This window comes from Saccostrea echinata, unplaced genomic scaffold (genome assembly GCF_033153115.1).
Source record: "Saccostrea echinata isolate AGI-Se365-2 ecotype Australia unplaced genomic scaffold, CSIRO_AGI_Sech_v1 ptg000006l, whole genome shotgun sequence".
NCBI classification, from domain to species: Eukaryota; Metazoa; Mollusca; class Bivalvia; order Ostreida; family Ostreidae; genus Saccostrea; species Saccostrea echinata.
In genome coordinates this window covers 87,199-104,654 of record NW_026889755.1, presented here as the reverse complement: position 1 = coordinate 104,654, position 17,456 = coordinate 87,199, and the positions used below count along the sequence as shown (strand labels likewise).

Below are 17,456 nucleotides of genomic sequence, written 5' to 3'. Positions count from 1 at the left end.
TTAATATGTATCTTGTACATAAAATAAAAATAGATGAGAAATTTGTGTTAAAATACTTATATATTAAAGCATTTATTCCCTTTTTTCTGACCGTATCTAAAAAAAAAAAATCGTACGAAAACTTAATTTTCGTTTAGGATTAAAGTTGTTCTGCAATTGTTAATTGTGATCATTTTATTCATTTCAAAAGTACAAAAGTCAAGGGCAAATTTCGCTTTTAACACATTTTGCACTTGTGTATCTTTACCCTTTGATCGAACTTGTCAGCAGGTATAGTTTGAATAAGTTATATCGCCTAGGTCTTAATCAATATGTCCTCCTTGCAAGTCTAACATCTAGTTGTCCTGAAAGATATACAGCTCCGAATTGAACTACTTCTGACTCTTCCATTAGCTTTTATTTCATTGAACACAGTATCAAAAAATGCTTATTGTCTTTGTTAAGTAAAATATAATTGTGAAGTTCTCTTCTGTGTTTCTTGACAGTTCAAGAAAGCTGGTATTGTAAATTATTTAACTTTACATTATCACAATGAAAACAAAATCTTTGTAATAAACATTTTATTCATCGGAACAAATAAACAGTAATGTTTGTTTTAATCAGACCCTTCAAAGGTGGTCTACATGAATTCAAAAATAATTATCCCAAAGAATCAGTAAACAGATTTTATTGCATATTAAAATGTGCCTACAAAAATACTTATAGTATGCGACAATCAAAGTACTAAGATTTTCAAGAGTAAGCTTTTTTTCTATATTTTGAAAATATTTTACAAAATGTCTTTTAGAGTAAACAAAGCAGGCAAAATACATTTTAAAATGTCTGTTAAAAGTATTCAACTATGATCTGTATTTATTTCATCATTAATAGATTTAGCAGTTTGCATACACACTGTCATTTTGCATGTACTCTGCAACAGCGTCATGACAGAGCTGGTATTCGTCCTGAAACAGATAAAATACAGAGTTTTATTTCTGTTAAGATTTCTTCGATATGAAACACAATTATGTTCAACACCGTATTTAGATATGATGTAAAAGACAAGTAATGAATAGTACTTAAATATAATCGAGTTTACAAAATTAAGAAAACACGCAAGCCTCACTCTTCTAGATAGTAATCTTATCCATGATTGAGAGATAATGATGCATAAAATCAAACACTAAATTTGTCATGACAATATTTCGGTCGAGGTTATCAAAACTTGGCTGACGCAAAATAATTCCCGAATCGTCCCTCCAGATTCGTTCATTTCTGCACGAGACCGGAGATGAATTTCTTTTGAGATTGAAAAAAAAATATTTTATCTTCCTCTATATACCACACTCATTAAAATTTTGGCGTGCTGATTTTTTTTTATATTCTGTATTTAAGGATATTTAAGTTATATTTAGGTTAAGCCCTGCACTTGATTTTCAAACACTTGCTTGACTGCGACCGAAACAAACTTGTATGCCTTGCTGGATTGCTATGTTTTTTTTCTTTTTCTTTTTTTTTTTTTTTTCTGTTTTGCTTTTTTTTTATTTTGTTACTTAAAAACATATGCAACTTAGTTTGAACTTTATCGTCTTTTTCCCTGGAGTTGAAGAGTTCCAATACTTAAAGGAACTATGCTACATTTTAATGTCTATATATGCTGTTGTACACTTCTTCTAAAACAAGTTTGGATAAACAAAACATCTAGAATATATGTTTAGTAATTTTTGTATATTTTTCTTTGAATTATACAAGACTTTTCATCAATTGATATCTTTTCAAAACCCCTGGTAATGCATGCTGTCTGTTTGTCTACGAACATCTGATGACACTATAATCTTAAATTATCTTGAAAAAATTATCTGTAGGTACATGTAAGGTACGTTGCGTATGTCCTTAAATGTATATAAAGAATTGCTTTACAACTTCTGAAAAAAAAAACCTCTCAAACCTTTTTAAATTCAGACCGCCTATTCAAAGATATGCATTTTTGGTAAAAATATTTAGCAAATTTAATACTGTAGTGCAACCTAAAGACCCGTATCTCGCTGTCCACAAAAATAATTAAAATTTCAATTATCGTCCAATTATGAGAAATGGAAACTAACCAAAGTCGATACAAACTCCGGTCTTCGGATCTGAAGTTGCCTTGTGATGGTGAATATGTCCACCTCCTGGTCCATAGAGAGTTGTTCCAGAGCGTTATAAACCACACAGAATGCTCCACAACGTGTGGCTCCATCACTGTAAAAGATAAAAAGGAGCCAGTTTCCTTCTTGTGATAGATTTCAATATTCATCAACATAAAACTAAATGTTAGTGTGCTAATACCTATTCCAGACAAAGAATTAATTTTTCATGTTCTACTCCATTTAAGGGCTTATACCTACAATACAATGTGGATCTTTGTCTCTATTTGTGACACTGTGTTTCATTTCAGTCTACATGTTCAAACAAACTGACTTAAAAAAATAAATTTAACGTACCTTGACATAATAACAACCCTCCCTTCCTTGTGCTTAGTCTTTTCAGATTTTGTTTCTTTGATTAAATCCAGCAAAGCTCTTTTATCTATTATCATTTTCCCTTCTTTCCAAGTCTTACATTCTAGTACTGTAATCCCCATAGTCCTGCCTCCCTATAAATATTTCAATGATTCATGAAGTAAATGAAATATGTAAATAAATTAAATACATCACCTATGCCAAAACTACCTGTTCAGAAATTAAAATCTTATTATACCTCTGGCTGTAAGACGATATTTCTTGATGCAAAGTTTGTAGAATTTGTCGCCGAGGCCAATTTGATGGTAAAATTCCCAACGGTTTTATGTTCAGATTTCGTCGGAAACCAAAGACAGGTCTAAGGGAAAAGAGTATTTTTAGTACATCTTTTTCTGTACGTAATGAATAAAAACTTCTGATATGTTAGTAAAAAGTTATTTGAACATAAATGGTTGTTCGAATTCATATTAACTTTGAAAATATGTATTTTTTTTATACTGTACTATTGAGCATGATAATAAGTATAAAAATTGATCATAGACTGTTTTTTTTTTTTTTTTTTTTTTTTTTTTTCAAATACATGATCACTATATCATACAGATTTCAATTCTCTTATCGGACACATAAAAACCACAACACGAGCATCAAAATCACTGATGAGTCTGAGAAAGTCTTCAGTGTAGTCAGGAAGTGGGTACTGGGCGCTAATAAGACTGTCTTTTTCAGTGAAGGACTGAAAATTGAACAGGTATAGAAATTGTAAAACATCTTTTCTTTTTATAAGACAATTGCAAAGGTCTTAGGAATAAATGTTTACGTTTTCTTGTTCAAGTACCATTAACATTTGATGCTACTGATGCATGAATCTAAAAAAGTTATAAAAAAGTTATTTATAATAAGTGTCCTTCAAATTCAAAGAATTCTAATAGACAAAACATTTAAATAGCTTGAAAACAACTACTCCATTCAGGAAATATTCATAGGGATATTTAATTAAAAATTAAACCTTATTTCAAGATTAAATCAGCATAAATGTTTTTATATATCAAAGTACTTAATTTATTTTGTTATATATTAGGGACCTGTAGAAGAACAGCGTTGTAGTACGTGTTTCTTCCCTTTGTGTAGGACAAATAACACAGAAATTCTTCCACTGAAAAGGGAGACGTAAATCAAGAGTAAGATACGAGACATTTTAATAAAATCTTAATTATTTTTTTTTCTGTTTTAATTCACACGTGAAATATTGATAAATAGAGTAATATAATGGATCCTCAAAAAGAGAAACTCATGACGTTTTGCTAATGTATTTTAGAATCTAATTGCTCTTGGTATACCTGGTAGGACACTCTCTGTATAATTTGCTGATTCATTTGTTCGGCCAGATCCATAGTCTTTCTCAGTGTATTCTTTACGAAGAGACTGTAGCTCCTACAAAGACAGAGACTTTTAAAGCACAATATGTAAATCTTGGAATTAATGAAAACATATATTTAAGATTCCTTCTGGTATCTTAACTTTAAAAAGGGTACCCATAAATGCTCAAGAAAACTAAAATTTCTGAATGAACATGCATCACCTGAAATTCTGAAGACAAGGAGGAATTCTTTGTAACTTGTCCAGAATTCATGTAGGTTTTATCTTGGAATAACTTGGAAAACATGGAGGACGTCAAACATCTTGATTTCCCGTTGAAAGATTCACATAAGGCAAGATAAACTGCTTTATACTGGTCCTAAAGTAACGAGATAATTTTGAGATACATCCCTTAAATGAGTTTTCATTCATCTACAACTTATATAAAGATCACTTAGAACACTGGCACAATGATTCATATTACTAGTAAAATATAATTCTTAGGATGATAAATAGATCAGAAACGCGTAGTTTTAAAAATTGTAAGTTGTAATTATTTTTCTCCAAATTATATTTTCATTAGGATTGTATATGTGAGTTATTATTTCCGATAAAGAAACAGAAACAAGCATTGCACGATAGATTAAGGTTTGATCTTACTCTTCCATCTTTTCAACAGAAGTACCTTCACAATCAAATGAATGAGGAAGCACCCACTTTAAATAATATAAATATAGAACACAGGCTATTGCAAGAAAATTTCACTTAATGCTTTGTTCATGTTACACACAAACTAAGACTTTAAGTTTAAAAGTACGTTCTTCTTACATGGAACTATCTTTGAATTGATTATGTTGTTAACAATGTTTGTCCTATTCAAATAATATATCTTTTCAGCAATCGAAAATCGTGCCTCTAGATCAACTGATCATTAAATACACCTGCACAAAGTACTTTTTTAAAAGTGCAATAAAAATCTCGTGAACTTCTTTTGGGTCATCAAAGAGTGTTATCATAAATGCATAAATTCTTTGCGTTTACTTGTTAAGCCTTTTTAGAGATTTGTTTGTACAGTAAAGACGTGGAAGTAAACATTTTAGAATGACTGAACGATTGGAAAATATTAAAGCACCTTGTAATTATTAAGGAAGATTTCAATAAGAAATTCTATCAAAAGGAAATTATTTGATGGTACAGGGAACCTTTTTTTTTGTCGATGACATCAAACACCATACAGCACAATAATTTAGAGGAAATTTGATTTGCTATGTTTCGCTACCTGTGTCAACCAATGCCAGTTTCTGCTTAAATAAATAAGGAAATAAAGATACTCCACCTTGCTATGTTCCTCGTAAGTTTGACAATCAAAAACGTTTTTAAAAAGACGGCATTTATTTGAGAGGGAAGTAAATAAACCAGGTAGGGCATCGATTATGAAATGTCAGCATTTTGCAAATATTAACCAAAAAGATGAAAATCTAAACATTATACATGTCAGTTAAAAATTATTGCATATCCATGCTACATGTATCACATCAAACTTTGTGGTGTATGGACTAAAATATTTCCGTGTAGACATTTGAAGGTCTTTTTTACGTTTATGACATGACAATAAATACTTAAACATACAATAAACTTACATCCCCTTGAATCATGTTCATTCTGTCTTTTCTCATGGTCCTGACGTACATAGGTACATTAACTTTACCAATTATCTCACCTTCCCGGTAGAGGGCGTCTAAAGCTATGTATGTCCCTGTTCTGCCAATTCCTGCGCTGTAATTTCATCATACAAGTTAGAATATTTGTGTGTATAGATAGTAGAGACTAAATGACCAAATTTAAGTTATGGCTTACTTTATGATATTCAATAGTAGCTGAAGAAATCGTATTTTTTATTTTAATAATAGGGTAAAAGCCCTAAACAAATTTTCTCTGATGAAAATATGTTTAAGATTCTGCCACTGCACTTCTTATTGTTTATTTCTCACAATTCTTTATATCTAGCAAAGCAAAACTAAAGGTATTTTGCACTTACACTGTACCTTCAATTTTATCATACTTAGGGTATTCTTCAGCTCATAATAATATACGTAAATATGCTTATAGGCACGTATAAAATGATTCCTTTTAGTGTGATATGATATAGTGCTGATATTATCATAATAGATATCTAGATGTAACCACCGATCACTGTAGTTCAGTCGGTAGAGCGCTCGCTCCGTGATCGGGAGGTCGTGAGTACGAATCTCGACCTAAGTCGATAAAAAATCTGTAGCAACTGTTCCTTCGCCATGCGCTCGGCACTTTGAAGTGAAAGTTGCGGGTCCTTCGGATTAGACCCTAAAAACCGAGGCGTTGGCACGATAAAGATCCCTCATTGCTCAATGGCCCTGAGTGCCGAGTAAAGGTCAAAATTTGAAGCCCTTCAGCGCGGTATATGGTGACGTCTTTATACATGTATGAGTAAAAAATTCTCGTATTGTGACGTTAAACAACATATAATTAATCAATCAATCCAGATGTAACCTGCAATGCACAACTGTATATTTTCCAGGGTATTCTGATGAAATCTTCATTACGTGACGATGGAACACAACAAGACTGAGTGGATCAGGAACCCCATGATCTGGCCACCGCGTGTAATGAAACATCACAACCTCACGATCTTTCTGCTCCTATAATTTTAAATATTGCTGTAGTTACGGGAACTATGTTAGTCTAATGAACTGTGTAATGCATTCAAAACGTTTTTAAAAAATGTTAAATGAATAAATTTTCTTGCGTAGATAGATTTTTAGCAAAATAAAACAATCAAATATGAAATTTGAAAAAAATAAAATAAAATGATCATCGCCATAAATATGTGAATTAAAAAGAAATATCATTCTCTAACCCTAAATTAATAATGACATTGAAATTATTGAAATAATTATTTATCATTTGACTCCAACAATCCTACAAAAGAGATTTTCCGTCTGTTTTTATTGCAATTGTCAGTCTCCAACCATCCAATTTGGAATACCTATCCAAATGTACGAAGATTGATCCAAAAGTAATGTCACAACTGCTATAAAATCTAAACTAATCATTATCAATATATTTATCAATACATCTATCTGTTTTGACTAAATTGCCTTAAAATTTCATTCAGATTTTTGCAGAATTTTTAAATTATTAAAATAAACACAACCATGGGTCTTTCGCTGCACAGCAAGAAATTTTATGGACGTCGTTCTTGCGTTCTATACGGCATTCATTTTCAATTTACCCACAACTGAGATCTATCCACAGTCAATTTAGAAATAATAATTGAACAATGTTTAATTAATTTTAATATAACAACTCAAAACAGGAAGCTTTAGAACAGACTGGCCGTAAAGATTATTAGCTCACTTGAGCGTAAAACCTATGTGAGCATTTCTGATCATACTTTGTATGTAGATAGTCGGTCTGTCTGTCTGTCTGTCCGTCTATCTGTCTGTCTGTCTGTCCGTTCGTCTGTCTGAAATTTTTCAAATTTTCTACCTTTTGTTCAAATCATGACCCCCAGGGCTTGTGTGTGGTCACAATTGGGGGGGTCAAACTTTTACATAGGAATGCATATGAATTTTTTTTAAAAATCTTCTTTTTAAAAACAACAAAGTCTTGTTTAGTCATATTGATATGGACGCATTCTCAGGTATACGTAGTGTAGATTCAGGTTTGCTCAAATTATGACCCCCTGGGGTAGATTGAGGTTACAATGGGGGATCAATGTTTTCATAGGAATATATAGAAAAAATCGTTAAAAATCCCAAGAACAGCAAAGCCATGTTTAGTTATACTGATATCGAAGCATCCTCGTGTAGTGTAGATTCAAGTTTGTTCAAATAATTACCGCCTCCCGGGGGGTTGGGTGGGGCCACAATTAGGGATTAAAGTTTTAGAAAGGAATATATAAAAAATCTTCTTTTCAAGAACAAAAAAAGCCATGTTAAGTCATATTGAAATGGAAGCTTCCTCAGGTAATGTGGATTCAAGTTTGTTGAAATGAGGAGGGGGGGGGGGTTAAGGCTTGAGCCACATTGGGGGATTAAAGTTTTTCTTAGGAATATAGTGGAAAAAATCTTTTAAAAATCTACTGCCTAAGATCAGCAAAGCCATTTGTTATATTGATATGGAAGCATCCTCATGAAGTGTAAAATCCAAATCCCCCACCCTTATGTAAACTTTTCAATACCAAACTAATTTGTGCTATTTCCTTGCCAATGTGCTCAGGTGAGCAATGTGGCTGACAGGCCTCTTGTTTAAAGAAAAACTAGAGCTTTATTAAGATATGCGGATGAACTGTAAATAAAAAAAGTAAAAAAGTAACACAGTAACAACGTCGGTAACATTCTTGCCATGCAGTGAGAGACAAAACCTACTGCTGTGTTTTTCTTAATATTTTAAATAGTATTTTACATTACTGACTGAAAATTTACGACAAAAATCAAAATAAATAGGGGAATTAGTATGTAAAATATTGGTGATAACATTTGATTTTTAAAGATTGTGACATTACATAACTTTTGGATCAACCCTCGAATTTTCAAACTTTTTAATTTCAGCTTGTGATGATATCTGTACATCATGCAATTTCAAAGTACAGTGTCACGAGCTCATAAACTTGTAATATAAATGTTAATTATCAAAACTCTGTCTCTACAACATCAAAACACATCAGTTAAATTAAACTGTCAAGATTTTTTTTTTTTTTTTTTTGCAAAGTAGGTGAAAGACAGTGGTATTTTTCATAATATTTTATGACAAACAGTGCACATGCTAAATAGCATATACTTAACCCTTAGATGTCAAAAATGTGATATATATTGGACTAAGAAATATTTTGAAACGTATGTCAAAGGTCAAGTTCAAGGGTCACAAGGTTGGTACCATAATATTTTACAAAAGCCGTAGTGCCATTCTATATATGTGCAGAATATTAAATCCATACTTCTTACAGTTCTAGAGATGCTAGTTGTGCCAGACATACGAACAGTAAGACGGACAGACAAACGCAGGGTAAAGTGATCCCTAAGTGTCGCTCTCCGTGCAACACAGAAAGTGTCTCCTTAGTGTGATAAACAAAGCCGCAGTTTAAAAAAAAACATTCTTTCCATTTGAATTAATCAAAATTGCAAGAGTAGATCTTAAATGTACGTTGAAACATTTAGCTGAATTTAATGAACAAAGGTACAAAAATTTCCATTAGCGTAACGAACTGAACTCAATACTACAGTTTTAACAATAAAGTTCTTTCTATTTTGCATCAACAGTGCACGTTCAATGTATGTACAAACAATGTGAAAAGTTCAATGTATTCACAATGAGAATTCAAAGTTTCAGTTTAGTAATGTGGAAGGAAAAGATACATGAGGGAGATTATCCTTGATTTTGAAATAAATTTCTAAATTTTACCACAGCAATTAAATTTATATCCATATTTCTTGAAAACTCCAAAATAAGAGATGTAAATCTTCAATGTGTACAGTCCATCTGCAAAGTTTGAATCATATGTTATGAAAGGGTTAAAGATACAAATTAAACAAAGAAGTCCCCTCTCCAGAATGACAGAGAAAACTGTTAGAGATATCAATTACACGAGGAAGATCTCAGTTATTTAGTGTGACGGACTGAAAATTTATCAGTTCAATAATAGTCAAAAAATGCATTTTGATATACAAAAACAGAAGGTACACATTTTTGACCAATATTTGTAAATAACAGTGCAAAATTTTAATAGTGTGGAATCAAAGTTGATAGAGGTACTGTTACATAAAGAAGGCTGGCCCGAAGGAATAGGACACTGGCAATGCCGGTAAAAATGAATATTTCTCCATTTTCATAATTGAATAGTAGCACAATCCATCTCGTACAATTTAGGCGTCTTTTCCCATAGCGTTAATTGTTTTCAACCTTTGCCCTTCATATGCAACTTGTCCAATATCTATTACATCAAATCCATCCGTATCCTGTAGCGTAACTCTATATTTATGTGGTGCATCACAACAAATTTCAGGAATATTACTTAAAATCTAAAATTTAATAATCGAATGATTTTTCCGTTATTTCCCGATCATGACAAGGAGCACACGGCGGGTGCATCGGTAGGGGATGCTCACTCCTCTGTGGCACCTGATCCCACCTCTGATGTCTTAGTGGTCCGTGTTTACTCTGTTCCTATTTTGTAATGTTTAATGGACTTTTGAGCTCGAAAACTGTTCGTTATCTCAACATATTTCATGAGCAGTTTCAAAAATGACATTCTCTTACGTAATAACAATCCTGAGAAATTGCGTACACGGCTTCATTTTGCAAGTTTTTGTAAAAAATACAAACATGTTCTTATCCTTAATTATGCAACCCTTGTTAAGTTATGGTATTGTAAAGATGCACTTGCCTTGAAACTTTCGAAACGCTTTATGAAACAAAAAATATAACCAGGCAATGCCTTCGTGATCGGCGCAAATTCATAATGAACCAGGCTAATGTAAATACAAGACTGAAAGTAATTTAAACCCAAGAGTTTTTCATAAGCTGAAATCAATTTTATTTTTTAATTCAGTCTTATTCTTAATGTACACTCAGGCTGGAATAAGCTATCCCGGGATCTTGTGTACTAAACCCCGTTGATTATAAGTGGGATAATTTCCTTTCAAGAACTCAGTTGAATCAGTCAAGTACATTAGAGGGAAAGTTTTCTCTTACACATTAGCATAATAACTCTGACAGATAGCATAAGTTTAAAGCAATTAAGAGAGAACATAACTGCTAAAAATGACAATGACTGACATTTTTTGCAGTTGATAAGTATTCGGATCATCTTTTTTTCAGAATTAAATAAATCCTTATTCTAATTCAAAAACACCACTTTTTGCTTCATTCATTTTTTTAAAAATGACAAATTCATTCAAAATCTGTATTTTTCTAATAGACCCTGTTTAAACATCTTAACAGTGCATTTTGATGTGAAAGTTTAGAAATTAATTGCCTTAATTCATCAAAAAGGGATGACGATTTTCATGAATAAATTATCGTAAATGTTCATTCAAAAAAATAAGCATTATGGCTTATAGAAAGCATATATGTAGAAAAATAATAATAATGGTACATATTTAGTGTTGAAATGTTTAAATACAAACAGATAAAGATTTAAAGGGTCATGCGCATGCGTACATCTTTCATAAAACAGATAGTATATATAAGGTTCATAAGAAATACATATGTATATTTTCATTGGGCTTCTGCTTTGCCATCAATACTTTCTTGTTTCGTATAAAATATATATTATTTTCTCAAATGTTAAAAGGGAAAGGCAATGAAGTCATTGATAAAATCACTAAACAAAAGAACTCCTTTGAAGATAACAACAATATAAAACAATATTTTGAGGATGACGTAAAGCTATGAGGACGAGATTCTTGCTGTCAATAACCAAAAATTACACCATGTGACCAAGAGGAACTCAAGGTAGGTATATAGATTTTACTAATACAATTTTGATAATTAAATAATTGCAATATGGGGATATTAGGACAGTAGGAACATTATCTCCTTTCCTTTAGATATGGTAATACCAATGGATGGTTGATAAGAAAGATGACTTTTCAATATGAAAATATACATGTACATTCCTTTGTCGATAGCAACAGAGGGAAAGATGATAATGCTTCTTATCACTTCATCAAGATTCAGAGAGAACTTTAAACATCTCAGTTTGAATCAATTTGTTGTAAGATTAAATCATGTGATCTTTCCAAACGGTTTGAGATTTGCATAACATTTCTGAATTAAACTTACACATGATAATAGCTACCTTTAAAATGCATAAAGAATGTTTCCATTGTTCCATGACAGAAATGTGATTTGTCTGTTAATGATACATATTTCTTGCATACGTTTATAGCAAACAACATGCAACATACTTCTAGAGCATTTTTTTTTTTACTTTGGAAGGCCAAATTGTTCTTTTTTTTAACGAAAGAGAAACATCTCAAGTGTGAAAAAGTACATACCGGTAATCATTCATAAACGGAAGCCAAGGGTCTTCCACACAATAAAAACAACAAAAGAAATATCTTTCCTTTTCTTTATAGCTCTGGAGAATTACAGGATTGAAAAAAAAAAATCTTTTTAAGTCTTTCCAAACATTATCTAATACTGCGAAAACTAGAAATAAATATCAGAAATAATATCTTAACAAATATCTTACCATATGTTTACTTGCTTTGAACCGTCTTATTGTATAATTAGAATATACTTTTTCTTCCAGGTGTCTCAGTGTAACATCCCCTGTTTGTAGTTTATCGCTGATATCTGGCCAATATTGGGCACATTTGTTCTACAATAACAAAACAAATCTTCAGATATATGTGAGATACGCTTCTTCATAAAAAGAGGCAGAAATACACTGGAAATACCTCAGAAACAAAATGAATATGCACAAGATATAAAGCTCATTGTACGCTCATCAAGATATTTTGATTCATTTATTATGAATAGGTAACATACAATACTATTTGTGTATGATCTTTGTTTTATTTTTTTGTTCTATGAAATCTAGAGAGGGACGAATTTATCATAATTAGAAGGCTACTAAATTATTGTTGTTAAAGAATGATATAAGGCAAGAAAGTCCCTACTCCTCCCTACTTTCTTGCTTTTTCAAGATTATGAGTTACCTCCAAAAGGACAAAAAAAATTAACCAGAAACAATGAGTATGTAAAGCAATAAAAAGATAGTCAAAAAACAAACCTTTGTCCCTTCTTTGAGATTGGTCAAACAAACAATGACAGATACATCCTCCTGCCAAATCATCTGCCAAAAATCACCGATTGTCTTAGGTTTTGGGCCTACAATTTAACGATTAAGAAAAAGATTACCAGCGGGAATCAATAATTACATTTTCTGCCTTTTTTAAGATAAATACATGTACTATTTAATCTGGCTGCTTAAATACTGCCATATTCACGTACCTTGAGTTGCGATGTAATTTCGTTGATGAAGGACATTCTGTCGTCAGAACAAAAATTTAGAAAAGATAGTTTAAACTTTGATTATTTTTAATTGATAAATAGTAAACGATAGTAAATGCATAAGCGTTTAACGAACAAAAAGGAAAATTACAAGTTCTGCCTTGTTAAAAATAATAGAGATACTTTCTTACGTACATTTACGTGCTATTAAAACTAGAATACATTTATTGTATGTAATTACTGATATCAAGATCGTGTGACTCAAATATAAGTTTTAGCACACCCATACATACCTCGATATAATTAGCATTGATATAATCTCCTTCATACGTTTTTTTCAAAACAACGCGAGAGTGGTCGTCTAGTAAAATTAAAGTTTTATGGTGCATTCTTAATTTTCATAGGAACATTCGTTGAACATCCTTAATTTGAGAAAGAATATTCATAAAAACATAATCAATTTTCAACTATTATAATTTTAAAAGAATTTTGAATACTTACAAGGGAATATGGTCGTGTATCTATTTTTTGGTTTATTTTCCGACTTTTTTGCCTCTTCACAAGGATGAAGTTCACCCTTTGGTATTTCCTTTGAAACAGAAAAAAGGCATCAAAGTAACATAAAAAAAATTATGAATGATCATTAAATTGTGGAAGACATTGCATAAAAAAACATCTCCCTCAATTTTATGAGCCTTGTGGATCGAATATTGAATTTATTTTTGTGTCGCCTGCAGAGCAGAGAGGGACTTAGGGATCACTTTACCCGGCGTCTGTCTGTTCGTCTGTCTGTATGTCTGTTTGTCTGACCTACTTTACAAAAAAGTTTAATGTGCCAATATGCAGCATCTTTTTTTTACTTTTAAGGGGTATAAGTCTATGCTATTCAGCATGTGCAGTGATTGTCATAAAAACATTATGAAAATTACCAGCGTAACAATTCACTTGACCGTGACCCTTGACCTCTTTTGCAAAAAAATACACCGGACAGTTTAATTTAGAATTAATATATTTGAATTATGAGAGGCGATGTGTTGATAATTATCATTTATAAATGTTTATGAGCTCATAATACTGTACTTTTAAACTGTATGATATTCAGTTACCACACAAACAGATATTTAAATATTATGAAAATACATCGGGATCTGTATCCCACAACGGGTCGTGTAGAGTGACAATTGGTGTAAAGACTTTGAAACACGTATTAACACATGTAAAATGATAAATAATTATTTATAATAATTTCAACTTAATTATTCGTTTGAGGGTTGGGAATTATATTTTCTTTGTCAGACTCTGTCACAGTCTTACATTATGTGTGGATTCTTTTTTGTGCATTCATGAACTATCATGCAAGTAGTAAATAAATAGCTATAGCTAACTACACTTAGACCTATTTACATATTTAATGAAGCTACAAAGCAGGTGACACATGCGTTCCTTGGAACACTCTAGTTACATTTCTAATGCCTTAACAAGGAGTTTCGTTGACCACCTGATATGAACACTTTCTTCTCTCTCATTATATATGTATATAAACCTACAAATATCTTAGTGATGAACAAATAGGCTGATGTTTTACAATTCTTTACGCAGCAGCCGCTTGTTCATTTCACTAGATCTAGACATCAACCAGTACAGGTTCGAGTAAGACTTGCATGCTTTGGGAATATGATAAAATCATATTATGCTGTGTCAGAATAACAGTAAATTTGCTAGACAACTAACAAATGAAATAAAATAACCCAATGATAAAAAAAATCATGACTGTGAATAAATTTTGAAAATGTTTAATGTCATACATGGTACTCATGTTTGAATCCAGCATTCTCCGCAGTAGACATCTTGACTATGATGGTCTTCAAATTCCTCACTGGGATAGATTTGTTCGTTGGAGGACCCTTTTTAGCAGTTTCATTCACAATTCGAGACCGTTTTGTGACACTTTGTTCGTGTTCATCTTTTACATTGCTGAATGCTAAAATTTTAATTTATTGATGTTTACAAAGTTGATAGATTGATAATATCTTGTATCTTTGATATATTTTAAACCAACATAGTCGTTGCGCTAACTTATAATGTCATCTATCAAACATAAAACCGTATTAAATTTATATGATATTCATTCATTACAGCTTACGATTGACAATTCAATGTTTATTGTTTTTTTCCGTCCCCATGAAAATACATGTATTTCCAGGCCACCAGCTACATGTACCAGTAGCCAAGCCTAGTCCATAGGACTGACACCAAAAGAGATTTCTACGAGAGGTGATCAAAAAGTTCGCGAAATAACTGAATTACTTCCATAAAATAAATGAAATTAGGTTTCAGTGTTCATTAGTTTTTAAAGTAGTCCTCTCCAATTTGAAAGCACATCTGCCAACTTCTGCCCATGCGAGAATCACGTGATACAGACGGTCACGTGTCATGGTCCTAAGCGTTTTGTTCACAGAAGGTAAAAGATTTTTCCGAGTCTTATTTTCTTACCATACAAGTTATTTTTTATAACGAGAACAGTCAAATTGTCAAAAATGGCCAAATCTCGGCAATAGGATGGGTGGATAATGATATCCTCTCCCAGAATGACCAGAGTTATCATCACAACCCGAGTATTCTGTCTTGGGAGCGTCGTTTATCCAGTGTGGATAAAGTACGGGCGCCTTCTTTTAATCATATCTGATATGTTTAAAGTCTAAAGTAAACGATAGTTAAGGGATTTAATAACTATATTATTGTTAAGATATTCGACTATTTTTCTAAATTTAACTTGGCGGACTTTATTTTTTGCTCAACTAAGGATACATCTCTTCCCCACCTTGCTTTCATTGAACAACAGTACAAACATCACTTTTAACCATCTCTCTTCTTTCACTAAAACAATCAATCCAATTAATGATTGAACTCCTGGCAAGTGTTTTGTCTTCATAAACTTTGTACAATTTATTACATGCTACTGTTAAGGAATTCATAAGATACACATTAAACTTTACAGCCGTTCGTTGCTCGAGTACGACTGAGTCAATCATTTTTTGTCACAAGTAAAATACCTTTTGACGTCATTTTCACATTGTGACGTCACAAACATGGAGCAAAAGATTACATAACATCTGCTATTTATAGAACACGTGTTTGACTATATGTGTGCAAAATTTCATTCTGATCTGAATTGTGGTTTTGTAAATATAGAGATAGTTCGGGAACTTTTTGATTACCCCTCATACATCCATTCTGAGTGTCTTATAAAGAGTTTGAATTTAAAAGCATGTATCCTTTAGGTTACATTTTTTTGCAGAAAGTACATAAACTGATTCATTTATCACATCAACAGGACAAATTGAAACCTTCATCACTCTAAATGAGCACAAGGAAACATTGATGGTTTCTAAATGAAAAGCTAGGGAAAAAAAATAATTTATCCGTATGATTACTTATTGTCGGGGACTTTTCCTTAGTTAGTTCCATTGATGAAAACGCCTTCTTCTTAGGCTTTTCCAAATATTCTTCTAATGATCTCCTCTTGAATCTACGTTAACATAAAGTTAAAATGTTTATACCGAAGCTATATGTACTTTGATTCATCACAGATTGATAAATGTATTTTATTCCAATATTATATAGAAAATCAACTCCTTTGGACTAAAAAAAATATTAATGTCTGAGTCTTGCTAGCAATTAATCAGAAGAAGATATCTATGACGAAATTTACTTTTACTCTATAGAAAACGACGCTTTTGTAAAATAATGAAATTCAAATCAATAAAAAAGGGGAAAAAATCATATTAACCTTATAAAAAGGATAGCCAGAACAACAAGAATAATTATAACTACGAATGCTCCCAAGACACCACCAACAGTTGAAGGATTAGTAGATTCAGTTTCCAACATTTCAAAATTCTCTACACCTTGAAAACGAAAAAGTTAAAAGATGCATAGAATAAACGTTATGAATGCATATGTATAACATATAGTTTTTGTATATATGCATGCCAGATACATTTCATTTTGTATGCAACATTTTGCAATAAAACCTACATGCCGGTTATACATTTCATTTCGAACCAGTATTTTTTTCATACAGTGTTTTTTTTTTCATAAGAAAGAGATTTTTTATGCAACAAATGATTGAAGAATTAAAAGTGCATAATGTATTTCTACACGTATTTAGGAAATTCAGGGTCAGATTAACATGCCCCAATGTAAAATTAATATCTTAAAATACAGATACACTAATAAAAGCTGGTTTTAAAAAAAAGTTCCTCTTTTTGAATTTGCATGTGCTTATTGTAATACTGTAGTATTTTTTCTTGCAACAGAATTATAATTAGAGCTAGTTATGTACATTTGTATTTAAGATATGATTTTATACTTTCAATTATAACAGAAAAAAACTTTCAGGAACTAAGGCACATAAATATATGCATATGATAATATGTATATGAAAAACTGTTAGAGATCTGAAAAATTAAACTGACCTTGATTGCAAGAGCCGTCAATATGGTGACATGAATTGTTGCAATTCGAAGAACAAACGTTAGAACAGTTTGTACCAAAATATCCCTTTTTGCATGCTGAAAGCAAGATAAAGGTACTTTGCGTAGTTCTAAAAATATATGC

At 31.6% G+C, this 17,456-nt stretch overlaps 1 protein-coding gene across 1 annotated transcript; it reads right to left on the bottom strand.

The window, feature by feature from the left end:
- Window positions 1–572: 572 nt before the first annotated feature.
- LOC133180221 (receptor-type tyrosine-protein phosphatase alpha-like) lies at window positions 573–16,339 on the bottom strand. The gene is made up of 17 exons (XM_061314780.1): window positions 16,271–16,339; window positions 14,642–14,817; window positions 13,338–13,425; window positions 13,130–13,197; window positions 12,837–12,873; window positions 12,616–12,713; window positions 12,073–12,201; window positions 6,366–6,514; window positions 5,477–5,612; window positions 4,060–4,215; window positions 3,818–3,911; window positions 3,563–3,633; window positions 3,079–3,213; window positions 2,719–2,838; window positions 2,463–2,614; window positions 2,085–2,220; window positions 573–944 (listed from the first exon to the last, which is right to left on the bottom strand). Exons 1-17 carry the CDS (start codon window positions 16,302–16,304, stop codon window positions 873–875), a joined length of 1,851 nt encoding a protein of 616 aa, XP_061170764.1. The 5' UTR covers window positions 16,305–16,339; the 3' UTR covers window positions 573–872.
- Window positions 16,340–17,456: the final 1,117 nt, after the last annotated feature.